We start from the raw sequence: 13,516 nt of genomic DNA, 5'->3' as shown, positions 1-13,516 counted from the left end.
TGCATGGTATATATACATATACACGAAATATCGAGATTATGGTTGAGGAACTATGTGTCCAGGTATATGTATACTATCGAGAAATTAAGTGTCTAGATGTTGCCTACATGTTCGCCGTCGAGAAAATGGGGTGTCTTGGTATTATTAATATAATTATAAATTAGAGCTTATAAATAAATTAGAGCTTATTTTAAAGGATATTATTTAAATTTAACTAAATCGATTGAAATAAATAGAATCATAAAATATGGAAAGTTATTTATGTAATAAGATTGGAAAACACTTTGCGGAATAATTATGTTAGATACGATATGAGATGCATATAATATTATTTTCTCTCTCTTGCGTGACAATTGCCAAGGTATTGAGTAGTAATAACTAGTTAATAAGTTAAAAATTAAATAAATAGTTAGAAAGTTAATAATTTTCAACTTAATTCAGATAACTTTAAATAAATTAATTTTAAATTTAATTTATATATATAGTTACTTTTTAACTTTAATTAGTTAACATTTTTTAAGTTAAAATTTTTTTTATTTCTGTAATACATAATGTATTGCTGTACATACGATTGATTTGTACGACAAAGTTTGCAAGTATGTTCATAAATATCATAGTCATATCAATTGTTCGTTTCGTATCTTCGTATCAATCGTTCATACTGTTCGTAATTCGTATCTCGTATCAATCGTATTATTTGTGTCTGTATCTGTTATTTTTTTTTTTTAATTTTTCCGTATTTTTTGGGGAAAAAAAGGGAAAAATACACTATTTTTCTCTCGATTTTATTTTTCCGGAAAATTAAGAATACTCTAAAAGAGTGTTTTTAAATTTTTTTCGTATTTTTCAGAAAAAAAATCTTTTTCGGAAAAACTCAGTATTCTTTCCTCGATTTTATTTTTTTTAGAAAATTAAGAATTCTAATCACCAATTTCATTTTCTTAAAAGTTGTAAATAATATATGTAATGTTTTTAGTGCAAACTGTTTTACACGAAAAGTGAAGTGAATTAACTTATTATAAACTGCAAGAAAATTATAAATGCCTGATACTTTTATATAAGGCATATGTACATATAATATTTAATAATTTTAAACATCATCTTTAATCATTTATATCAGAAAGAAAATATTTTACAAAGTGAAATAAAACAACAAAATAATTCAAATGAACAATAAAATATCGATAAAGAATTTATTATATATAAAAAACACATAGAATTTTTAATTTGAACAAATAAGAAACATATTTCCAAATACAACCATTTGATTCAAACAACTATATTGCAATTATTTGATTCAAAGTATTGCATAGTCCAATAATTCACTTTTATATATTTCACAATTTATTGAAAAAAATATATTTTAATTTCATTCATAACGGTATAACGCGGCGTTAGATACCAAAAGAACAAATAGTGCTCTCCTGATTTGTATACTTCACTTATTGTTCCGCTGCTCCTGTACGTATATATATATATTAATGTGTACTTGAAAAAAGTTTAAAATACTTTTTATATTCTTTTTTTTAAATCATACGATCTTATAAATTTTTTTTTTACTATAAAAATGACAAATGATTTTAATTGTCGTTTCTAGCATTTCACGCTGATAATCTTGTTTGCGGTTAACGCGGAATTCTTCGATGTTGCATCTGCATCTTGTTATTATTGCATTGGCATCTGTCATTACTTTGGTTCTGGTTTGATGATAATAAGATCGCTTATTTTTCTCTGTCGTTTTTGTTTCAAATAGCGATTTGAATAAATGGAAAAGAATGTAATCAATATAGTTTATCTGTTGGTATTCATATACGTGTATACATAAAAACAATTATACTATAAACAACACGCAATTAAAATATATCTTATGAAGATATTCTTTAAAATATCAAAAGAAAGAAGTCTACTTTAATAACAACATAGTCATTATCAGTTATAAAATTATTAATTATGTAGATATTGTTCAAATGTTATCTCTATAATTTATTAATGGATAAAGTTCATGAATAACGTATTTGATAAAACGAACAATTATATTTTAAATTTTAATAATAATGATTGAATTTTGTATATACAATATTTTGTATTTCTTTATTAACTATATATTTTATAATAATCTCCCTTTTACAAACAATTTGTGGAGTATTTGAAAAAAATTTTACAGCATAATCCAGTTGCCCAATAAATAATTTATTCATTAGAAGTGCAAAATATATACAACACTTGTTGACTTTAAAATTAAACATGTTTAAAAAGAGACAAAGTGCATTTGAGAGTTATATAATATACGTATAATATTAATAGTAATAATAATCATAATAAGTATATAATTTAATAAATAATATATTTTATAAATAATAATATATTTTATAACTAATGCTTTTACGATGTCGATAATAGAAGTCATCCTTTCTGAAAAAAATAAATTTATATATACAAAAAACTCTAGAAATTATTAAATTATTGCTAAAGATCTTTTATATAAGGCAATGTTCAAAATTTATATTCATAACTTACTTGGTGTGCATTTCAATTTTTCTTTTAATGATATTTCAGACAAAGGCCACCTAGACCTAAACTACATAGTAATGGCCCTAGTAAAGTGCACACAAGTTTCTGTAACATTTAAAGAAGCCTTCTGTACACAAAAATAGTAATAATGAAAGATTTTTGTTTAATTTTTTAGTACATATTTTAGCACTTAATATAATTATTAACATTATTAAACTTTCAAAGTTTTATTATATTATAAACAATTATTAAAGATCTGTTGCCTGAATATTTATTAATAGATTAGTTTGAATATAATTAATTTTTGTCATATAAAATGATCGATAATAATGTTTTTCTTAATACCGATGAGAACATCTCATCGTAACAGTCGAGCTGGATCTTTAATGCTTCTAATAGAATATCGTGTGAATTTAGGTATATATACTACGTATGTAGATGCTTAAATGCACGCCGAAATTTTTTCTGACTTATAACGCAAACTCTAATAAGCTATTGCAGTACTATTACGAATTAAATTGATTAATAATCTAATAATTTTTATGCTTATATCATCTTGGATCTTAATAATGTTGAATAACATATTAAAATCTATGAATGACATATTAAAAATTTGTAAATAATTAATTTACATTGCGAAAAATATTATCTCGGCTGGAAATCAAACTCAGATCTCTGGCATTCCATGCGAGAGTTCTAAGCTTTTAGACCACCGAGGCAACGGAGATCCAGTACTGTGGTAGTTTATTAGAGTTTGCGTTGTAAGTCTGAAAAAATTTCGGCACGCATTTAACAATCTACATACGTAGTATATAAATTTATACGATATTATATTAGAAGCATCCAAGATTCACCGCTTGACCGTTACGGCATTCTCACATCGGTATTTAGTTCAAAACTCTCATGATCCAATAAGATTTAATATTGAATGTTTTCCTTATTATGTATTTTTTTAATCTCTTTTTTTGGAATACATATTTCTTTTATTTTAATAATAAATATAATGATTTTGTTATAATTTATTTTTATATAATCCTTACCAAAACGACATCTATTAGTCCTATACCACCAATATCAATATGGCCTGGTGGCTTACCACCATTACCACCATTATCACCGTTATCACCGTTATCACCATTGCCACCATTGCCGCCATTGTGTCCACCATTGTGTCCACCATTGTGTCCGCCATTGTGTCCGTCATTGTGTCCACCATCGTGTCCATCATCGTGTTCACCGGAGTTTTCACCAGAGTCTTCACCAGAATTTTCACCATTTTCACCAGAGTCTTCATCAGAGTGTCCAGGAGAAGGTTTTGGATGAGAAGGTTTTGGATGAGAAGGTTTTGGTTGAGATGGTACTTTCGCTCGATCAGGAGTCTAATTAAAAAAAAAAAAAGAGTAAAAGAAGAAAAAGCTGAATCAGAAAAAGTTTATTAATAGTTAATTTAGTTAACAATTTTTAGCACAAAATTTGTCAAGTTTGTTAGAGTAAATAAGTAATAAATATAAGTTCTGATCTTAATATTTCTGTCTGAATTATAAATTTAAAAAATCCTAAAGTGAAACTCGAACTTCGATCGCTATTTTACTGATGACATTGATAAAATATTTTTATATACTACTACATTAATTGTATTCTTATGCGTTATCAATTTTGATGTTCTTAATTTTAATTATTTATATTGAGAAAGATCTTTTAACCATAGGTCGAAACGTATATGTTTTTGTATGATTCCGAATGAATTGTTAAAAATATGCACTTATAAATAGTGTTGGTTTATATCGGCAATTTTTGTTTTTATTTTCTTGATTTACTACATTAATGTCTCACGCACATATGTATATTTATAATTTTTCAAATGGAACAATAGCGTTTTAACATGCTGGTGACATACACATTGTGTCACAGATTTCCAGTAATATACTAAAATATTTAATCAATGTTCTCAAATTGAATAAAAAAATAATAATTTCTAAACATTGAATAGTTTCAAGCTTCGGCTCTGCGCTACATCAATGAAAATTGGTCGGCACTCAATGTGTTAATTAAACATCTAACCATAAGTTTAATTCTAAAAACACCATACTGTTTGTCGTGTAAATTATTAGTCGATTGCATACGTGCAGATTATAAAAAAGTTTTTATATCAAGTAAATGTTACAATACTAACAGCTTTATTGATGCTAATTGAACTAAGAAATGATATAAAGATCTCATTTTAAACAATTTTTTTCGTTTTCGACTGACTGATAAACTATAGACACATATTATATTTTAATCCTGAGAAAGAATTTTCGAATTTTTAAAAGAGAAAGAAAACACACATCATAAGAGAATGTTATCAATCCAACGATACAAACATCTGTGAGAATCGTTGAAGAAGGACCTGTGAGTTCCGAAACGTTTACTTTTATATTAATTAATTTGAAATATATGACTTTGCAACCAACATCCTGCGTTAGTGGCTGTATGCTCATTTATAAAAAATTGTATTGTTTATATCATTGAGTTACGTTAAATTGTTTATCTGTTAATGTTATAGATAATATTTCTATATACATTTACTGACATTATTTTCTTCTGACAAGTTGATTGATACAAAGCAATAATGAAAATTATGTATTTGTAATAGGGGCAACCAAATAAAACGTAGCAAATAAGAAATTTAGATATTGAAATTACTTATATATATTATACAATTATACATGTTAATATATTCGCCGTAGTTGATAAAGCAATTCTTTCATTGCGAAATTAGACGATAGATATCTTCTTCACAAAATTTCTTAAACTGGGTTCAAACTCACTCGTAAATAGTTTCTTACACTGTTGTGTCCGATAAAAATGTTCTGTCTTTCAAATTCTTCTTCAGTACTCCGATTTTGTAACTTTCAACGACAGTTGGTCATTATCATGTTGTTGCGCAGCTTTTTTACCATGTATAATATCTGCGCAACAATAATATCGTTAAAAGTTACAAAATTAGGGTACAACTAGGTTTCTAAAGAAGTGGAAATCTCATAGCGACACAGTTTCGGTGAGAAATAGTGAAGCATTCGGTCTACAGCCCCTTATCGCTACGTGATTTCTACATTTTTGGAGACCTGAAGAAGAATCTGAAAGGTAAGAAATTTTTGTCAGACATGCAGGAAGTTGTTTGCAAGTGCATTCGATCTCCGTCCAAGAAATTATATATAAGCAAATAGAGCATCATCTGATTTCACAATGGAAAAAATTCCTTATCGTGGTGATTATTAATATATTAGATAATTTCAGTAGCTGAATTGTTCATTGACTACGTTTCGTCGGAATATGTGTAGTAATAAAATTCCTTTAAAATTATTATACATATATCAACCTGTGATATACTCTTATAATATATTAATGTATACATACAGCTTTTGCATAAACGATTCCGACAAGGGACAACAACAGAAGTATGTAAACTGCCTTCATGGTCACTGTACGTCAAACGCAATGTATTATATACTTATAGTCTGAAACTACTAAGTTTCTCTCTGTCAAGTGATATTTCTTCACTTTGAGCAAAGTCAATTGGCGATTGAAATATTTTTTTGTGAATTTGACTTATAAACTCCTTTATAAAGGAATACTGTATCTTATCATTCATTTAAAATAGTGCGAAAATTATAGCATGAAATTATTGTCACTATACTTTTAAAAGCAGTTATTTTTGTTATCGCGAATGAATATTATATATCAATGACATATATATTAACATATATATGTCATTGAAAGATTATATAAGTCGATGGTCCTTTATATTATAGGTCGTGTCTTAATTATACATTTTGCAAAATTAAATATTTTACAGATAAATAATAAAACGTATATATTAATAAATTATAGTATTTTTTTTTGCATTTTTTACTTTTTTTGTAATTATTGTAATATGGAATCGCTTTCACAATCCTTACTAATATTTAAGAAAAAAGAGCAAAACGTTACCTTAATTATTCTTATATGATATAATATTCTTATAGTAGACTCTATAAGTTTAAATAATGTATTCTTATATTATTAATAATAATTATTTTATATTAAAGAAATTGTATATAAAGTAACTTGCCGACTTATATATAATGGGGATTTATACATAAATAACTTTATAAAACATTTTTTCAAAATTCACCATCGATTTATTGATCATAAAATTTTTTTTAAATCTGTTTACTATGTACATTAATTGCCATTAATAACTTTTTAATTATTTGATTGTTAAAATTATACGAATTGTAGTGAAAATAACTTTAACTGTAAATGGCTATTGCTGAGATCGTCATCTAAATTCTATTTCTACGGCTTTATATTCATTACATATTTACATTATTAAACCTATTTTACAATTCCATAGGTATAATTGTAAGTGGTTGTAGTTATAAGAATTGACCAATAACAGTCGAATATTCTTCTCGTATTCGGTGATTGACGATTTTTATTACAATTACAACCACTTATAACTACGCTTATGTAGTTATAGAATAGGTCTCAGAGTAAAATCGTTAAAGAGTACACACTACGTAAGAATTAAGAGTATGCATTCAGTTTTACGACGCAGGCTATCAGATCGCAGTAGCTGTAACTTATACGGAACGTGCTTTTTTTGGTTATTTAATTTATGTAAAAAAGATATTTTTGCGATCGTTAAAGGAGATAAAGGAGATTAATAAACCTTGCGATTTTAACATTTTTTTGAATTTTATTTGTTACAAAGAAATAGATCGGTTTTTATATTAAATTGTCGCTTTGTGATTCTGTCTCATTTATATATTGTGTGCATATACAGTATACATACACTCTGTATTTAATGATATATATTTACTTAATAATATCTATATATAATAATTTATATACAATTATATTAAATTATTAATTATACAATAGCAAAAAGTGAGGGCTTGAAAAAACGCACTTGGAAACTTAATGCAGCCTAAAAAAATAATAGCTGCAGATGATGATAATGATAATGCAATTTATATTTGTAACTGTTTGTATTTGTATTTCAAATCCGATAAAAATTGGATCTAGTGACAATAGGCTGTCTAATGTCAAGTCTAGACCTATATCGCTCTGGAATTGTCAAAACTTATTAATTAATTTTCAAAAGGTTTTAATTTTACTTAGCAATCATTTTGTGTAATACTGTTTAAGTAATACCTATTAAAAGTTCAGCATTCCCTAGCAATAAAAAAAAGCAGTTTAAGCAAAAAAAATATACGTTGAATTTAATTTTGATTCCTCTATATATCAATTTATTAACAAATACTCGAAACTTTTTAGATGCTATAAGTATCAAAAATTGTTAGATTGCTTGTCAATTTAATTAAGTGATATTATTGCGGTAGTAAGTATGTATGCGTCAATGCTGAAAAACTATCAGCGTCGTGATTTATGGGGGGACTACAAACGCAGTATATAAAATTCACACAATTATAATAAGCACTGTAATCCAGCTTTGACCGTAAATGGCTTCTTTCCTAGTTTATTATTGTTTATTAATTTATTAAGTTTTATTAAGATCAATTGTTTATACTTAAGAACGTTTCCTTGTGAGTCGAAAAGTCTACCATTTTGAAATTTTTATACTAGTTAATGAGATATTAATTTCTAATGAAACACATATCCGATCGGTCCACTAAATGCAAGTAATGATAAAAGATAAAAGAACAAATCTGCGCCTGCATAACGGCAACCATCAGTCACGAATGGATAATAATTAGTCTTTGTAAAAAAAAGGAGTATAAGTAATTCATTTATATCTCTTTTACAAAGATGCTGATATCTTTAAATACAATAATATAATATACGTGACTGATGACTATTGATCTGATTGATGCGCAAGCATTGTCTATTATCTCCATCTCTCATCGCTAAATGCAAGCGCGCTGCAAGATACAACCGTCCAACGTTCAAAATTTCTAAGAGTGCGGAAAGAGTTGTTTATAGTTATAACACAAATTTACGCTTACGAAATACATTTTGCAAACACATTCGAGAATACGATCATAAAGAAATAAAAGAGATGATTGGCGACGATTGAGTATCAAAAAAGCAAATATACGAGTTTTATGAAGATAAAGATATCGTCTAATTTTAATAACAATACATACTTGCATATTGTAACTAACATACAAATTATAGGCCAGGGAAATGATGTAAATTTAATAAATTAATGATATTTATATTAATATATGATGGGAAAAAATATAGGTAATATAAATTAGCAAATAAAACGGTGTAATACTATTTTTAATAATACTTATTTTTAGTAGAATTCTTATATTGTTAAATTTAAGTTTTTTAATTCTTATGCAATTTATCACGTATCAACTTTCAAAAACAACGTAATATAATATTTAAAACGTATTTTATTAGTAATTTCAAGTTATACATATATATAAACTTAATTAAGTATTACATATTATAAAATTATTTAAGTATTATAATATTGTAGAGTGCGTGAGGTGTGCGACATATGGGCGTGTAGTGACGCATAGCGCCGAAAGGCGCGAGTGGATGAAGATTTATTATCCGTTTTGCGAGTTTTGCGAGTCTTGCGAGAGTTTTGTGAGTTACTAAGAGACGAGTTTGATAAGAGTGATTAAGAGATAAGTGAGGCGATCAGGAGCCGAAAGAGTTTCGCGTTGAAGGACGTGAGAGATTGAGCATCGTGGTGCGTAAGAGCTTTGTATGAGGTTTGTATGACGAGTGTCGACGGCGAGTTATTTGTGCGAGCTGAGAGAGATCATTGATTAAACTTTATTTTGTACCGCACAAAAGACATTATATTTTGTTGAGTAAGTCTAACCCTACATTATATATTATATTTTACACATATATATGTGTGTATGTGCGTACGTGCAATTATATAATATATATTATATTACATCTGTGTGTGTGTTGTACACATATATTTTATATATAAAATACATATGTACGCGTACATATGGTACATACAGGTATATATGTATATGTAATATGTACACATTTATATATAATCCGAGAAAAAAATGTATATGTATATAAACATATTTTGTATCAAGTTATATAGCTTTTTATACAGAATGTTCAGCGTAACAATCAGCACGATTTTTTAAACGCTCCTGATAATTAAAAAAAAAGGTTGAAAGGTGATTATATCCAACTATTATGCGGGCTACAGCATGAGATAAAAAAATAAAAAAAATTTTTTTTATTAGAAAAGTTAAGGCATCTTGAATTTTCTAAATACAACCATAAAGTTTTTTTTTCTAAAAATTGAGCTCTTCAAGATGAGTTCAACGCTCTATCGAGATTGTCCCTTTCATTTATGTTTTATTGATTTTATTGATATACATAGACCCATAATATTTATCACAAGTATTCATTAATAAAGGAATACGTTCTCCGGATTTATCTCCAATGGATTTTTTTTATAGGGATATCTGAAATCTTTTGTGTATCAAACACTAATAAATAATATTTAAAATCTTAGAGAAAGATTAATTACAACTTGTGCAACTTCAATAGTATATTAGCTGCTACGCATAGTAATTTATTAAAAAGAGCAGAACTTTGTATTGCAGAAAGAGGCAAGCAATTTGAACACTTGCTTACATAAGTTACTGTTTTTCTTTATTAATATTTATTTATAATGCTGCAAATTTGATATTAAATATTAATAAAATGAATAAAATTTGTTCACATAAGTTAATAAGTTCACGCAAGTATTCCTTTATTAATGAGTATTTGTGATAAATATTATGGGTCTATGTATATCAATAAAATCAATAAAATCAATAAGACATCAATGAAAGTGGCAATTTCGATAATGCGTAGAATTTTGTCTTGAAGATCCCTACAATATTATAGAAAAAGATTGTATGGTGCTATTTAAAAAATTCAAGATATCCTTGACTTTTTTTAATAAAAAAAATTTTTTTTAAATTTTTTTGTCGTATGTTGTAGCCTGCATGAAATAGATGGATCCATCATCATCAAAAATCGTCTTTCAACCATCTTTTTTTAATTGTCGAAAGTGTTTAAAGATTGTACGGACCGTTACGCTGAACACCCTGTATACATATAATTGTGTATAATTTTATGTAATTTTATGTAATTTTACGTAATTTTATGTAATTTTATACAATTATATATAACTATATATAATTATATATAATTTTTCCGAATATATATGAATGTATTTACATTCATGTGTATAATTTTTAATTTAATATTAATTGAATACATTTAATTATATATAAAAAAAATATTTCTTTACGAACTTTATACACATAATGAACAAATTTTATATAAGACAAATTAAACAAATTAAGCAAATATTATCTAAATTTTAATATTATAATACCTGAATATTAATTTTCTGTTAATTTTTCATAATTAATTTTTTGAATTATTTGAATTTTGAAACTATGACATATCACATTTTACAATTGTTTAGATTGAAATTAATAAATTTTCAGATTTTGTGTTCTTTGGATGTAACGTTCTCCGCGTTTTGTACCACGCGGTGACCCCACGATACACGATCATGTAAACGAAACATACATTGCCATAACAAGGCTATGTGAAGTTGGCCCCCCACTATTGCAAATCTAAAAATGACCATTACCATTCGTTTGGTGGTCGTTTGGTGGTGTTTGGTAGTCCATTCCGGACGTTTGGTAGTCAAAGATACAATGAGAAATGTCGAAAAAAGAAGAACGCGCGTGAAGTTAGCTCCCCCATATCTAAAACTCGGCTTTGCAGACTGCAAATGGAATAATGGCTGTAAGCATTCGTTTGGTGGTCGCTTACTGACGTTTGGTAGTCCATTCCCGATGATTGGTAGTCGAAATTATAGCTGGAAATATCAAAAAAAGGATATATGCGTGTGAAGTTAGCCACCCATTTTTAAAACTCGGCTTTGCAGAATGCAAATGCAATAATGGCTGTAAGCATTCGTTTGGTAGTCGCTTACTGACGTTTGGTAGTCCATTCCCGATGATTGGTAGTCGAAATTATAACCGGAAATGTCAAAAAAATTATATACGCGCTTGAAGTTAGCCCTTCCATTTTTAAAACTCGGCTTTGCAAACTGCAAATACAATAATGTCTGTAAGCATTCGTTTGGTGGTCGCTTATTGACGTTTGGTAGTCCATTCCCGATAATTGGTAGTCGAAATTATAGCCGGAAATATCAAAAAAAGGATATATGCGTGTGAAGTGAGCCCCCCCATTTTTAAAACTCGGCTTTGCAGAATACAAATGCAATAATGGCTGTAAGCATTCGTTTGGTGGTCGCTTACTGATGTTTGGTAGTCCATTCTCGAGTATCGGTAGTCAGAACTATAACTAAGTGTATCAATAAACGGCATATGCTCATGTATTTTACCTGATTATTTCTAAAACTCGGCTTTTTCGATTACATATAATATATAGGCTAGCTGTATTCCAAAATAAAATTTATTAAAAGAATTTTGTAATTTTTTGGACATTGTTATTTTTTTGGAGGTGTGGATTAGAAATATACATATATAATTAATTAAATTAAAAAATGTGTGTTGGTATATCCATATTATTTTTTCTCGTTAAAATAAAATTTATTTATTATATAATATTAATTATAAAATAAAATTTAATAATATAATATATATATAAAAAAGTGTAATAAAAAATAAAATTTTTATGACATTTATAAAAGTATCGTGTGTGCGTGCGTGCGTGCGTGTGCGTGTGTGTGTGGGTGTGTAATATTTATCATGACGAACTTATTATATATATTGCTGCATGTAGTTCTATCTTTTGTGGTTCGCGTTTTTCCTTTTTTTAACATTTCTTATTATATCTTTGACTACCAAACGTCCGGAATGGACTACCAAACGTCAGTAAGCGACCACCAAACGATTACTTACAGCCATTATTGCATTTGCAGTCTGCAAAGCCGAGTTTTAAAAATAGGGGGGCTAACTTCACGCGCGTATATCATTTTTTTAATATTTCCGGTTATGATTTCGACTACCAATCGTCGGGAATGGACTACCAAACCTCAGTAAGCGACTACCAAACGAATGCTTACAGCCATTATTGCATTTGCAGTCTGCAAAGCCGAGTCTTAAAAATGGGGGGCCTAACTTCAGGTGCGTTTTTTTTTTCTTTGACATTTCTCATTATAACTTTGACTACCAAACGTCCGGAATGGACTACCAAACGTCAGTAAGCGACCACCAAACGAATGCTTACAGCCATTATTGCATTTGCAGTCTGCAAAGCCGAGTTTTAAAAATGGGGGGGGGCTAACTTCACGCGCATATATCCTTTTTTTGATATTTCTGGCTATAATTTCGACTAACAATCATCGGGAATGGACTACCAAACGTCAGTAAGCGACCACCAAACGATTGCTTACAGCCATTATTGCAGTTGCATTCTGCAAAGCCGAGTTTTAAAAATGGGGGGACTAACTTCACGCGCGTATATCATTTTTTTAATATTTCCGGCTATGACTTCGACTACCAATCGTCGGGAATGGACTACCAAACCTCAGTAAGCGACTACCAAACGAATGCTTACAGCCATTATTGCATTTGCAGTCTGCAAAGCCGAGTTTTAAAAATAGGGGGGCTAACTTCACGCGCGTTCTTCTTTTTTTGACATTTCTCATTATATCTTTGACTACCAAACGTCCGGAAGGGACTACCAAACGTCAGTAAGCGACCACCAAACGATTGCTTACAGCCATTATTGCATTTGCAGTCTGCAAAGCCGAGTTTTAAAAATAGGGGGGCTAACTTCACGCGCGTTCTTCTTTTTTTGACATTTCTCATTATATCTTTGACTACCAAACGTCCGGAAGGGACTACCAAACGTCAGTAAGCGACCACCAAACGATTGCTTACAGCCATTATTGCATTTGCAGTCTGCAAAGCCGAGTTTTAAAAATAGGGGGGCTAACTTCACGCGCGTTCTTCTTTTTTTGACATTTCTCATTATATCTTTGACT

The 13,516-nt window shown here is 28.5% G+C and overlaps 1 protein-coding gene across 1 annotated transcript; it reads right to left on the bottom strand.

The window, feature by feature from the left end:
- Window positions 1-2,403: 2,403 nt before the first annotated feature.
- Window positions 2,404-6,069, bottom strand: LOC108778830 (glycine, alanine and asparagine-rich protein). The gene is made up of 3 exons (XM_018546123.1): window positions 5,911-6,069; window positions 3,552-3,890; window positions 2,404-2,412 (listed from the first exon to the last, which is right to left on the bottom strand). The coding sequence occupies exons 1-3, from the start codon at window positions 5,968-5,970 to the stop codon at window positions 2,404-2,406; spliced, it is 408 nt and encodes a 135-aa protein (XP_018401625.1). The 5' UTR covers window positions 5,971-6,069.
- Between the last annotated feature and the right edge of the window lie 7,447 nt (window positions 6,070-13,516).

This window comes from Cyphomyrmex costatus, unplaced genomic scaffold (assembly GCF_001594065.2).
Source record: "Cyphomyrmex costatus isolate MS0001 unplaced genomic scaffold, Ccosl1.0 scaffold520, whole genome shotgun sequence".
NCBI lineage: Eukaryota > Metazoa > Arthropoda > Insecta > Hymenoptera > Formicidae > Cyphomyrmex > Cyphomyrmex costatus.
Note: the sequence above shows the minus strand (reverse complement) of the source record. Positions and strands in the feature narration are given on the sequence as shown.

What these genes read in the sequence shown, in the direction of transcription:
- LOC108778830 (XM_018546123.1), bottom strand. Translation starts at nt 5,970, where the DNA reads ATGAAGGCAGTTTACATACTTCTGTTGTTGTCCCTTGTCGGAATCGTT. An exon ending in GAATCGTTTATGCAAAAGCT is followed by an intron (nt 3,891 to 5,910) that starts GTATGTATACAT and finishes TTTTTTAATTAG; the next exon opens with ACTCCTGATCGAGCGAAAGT.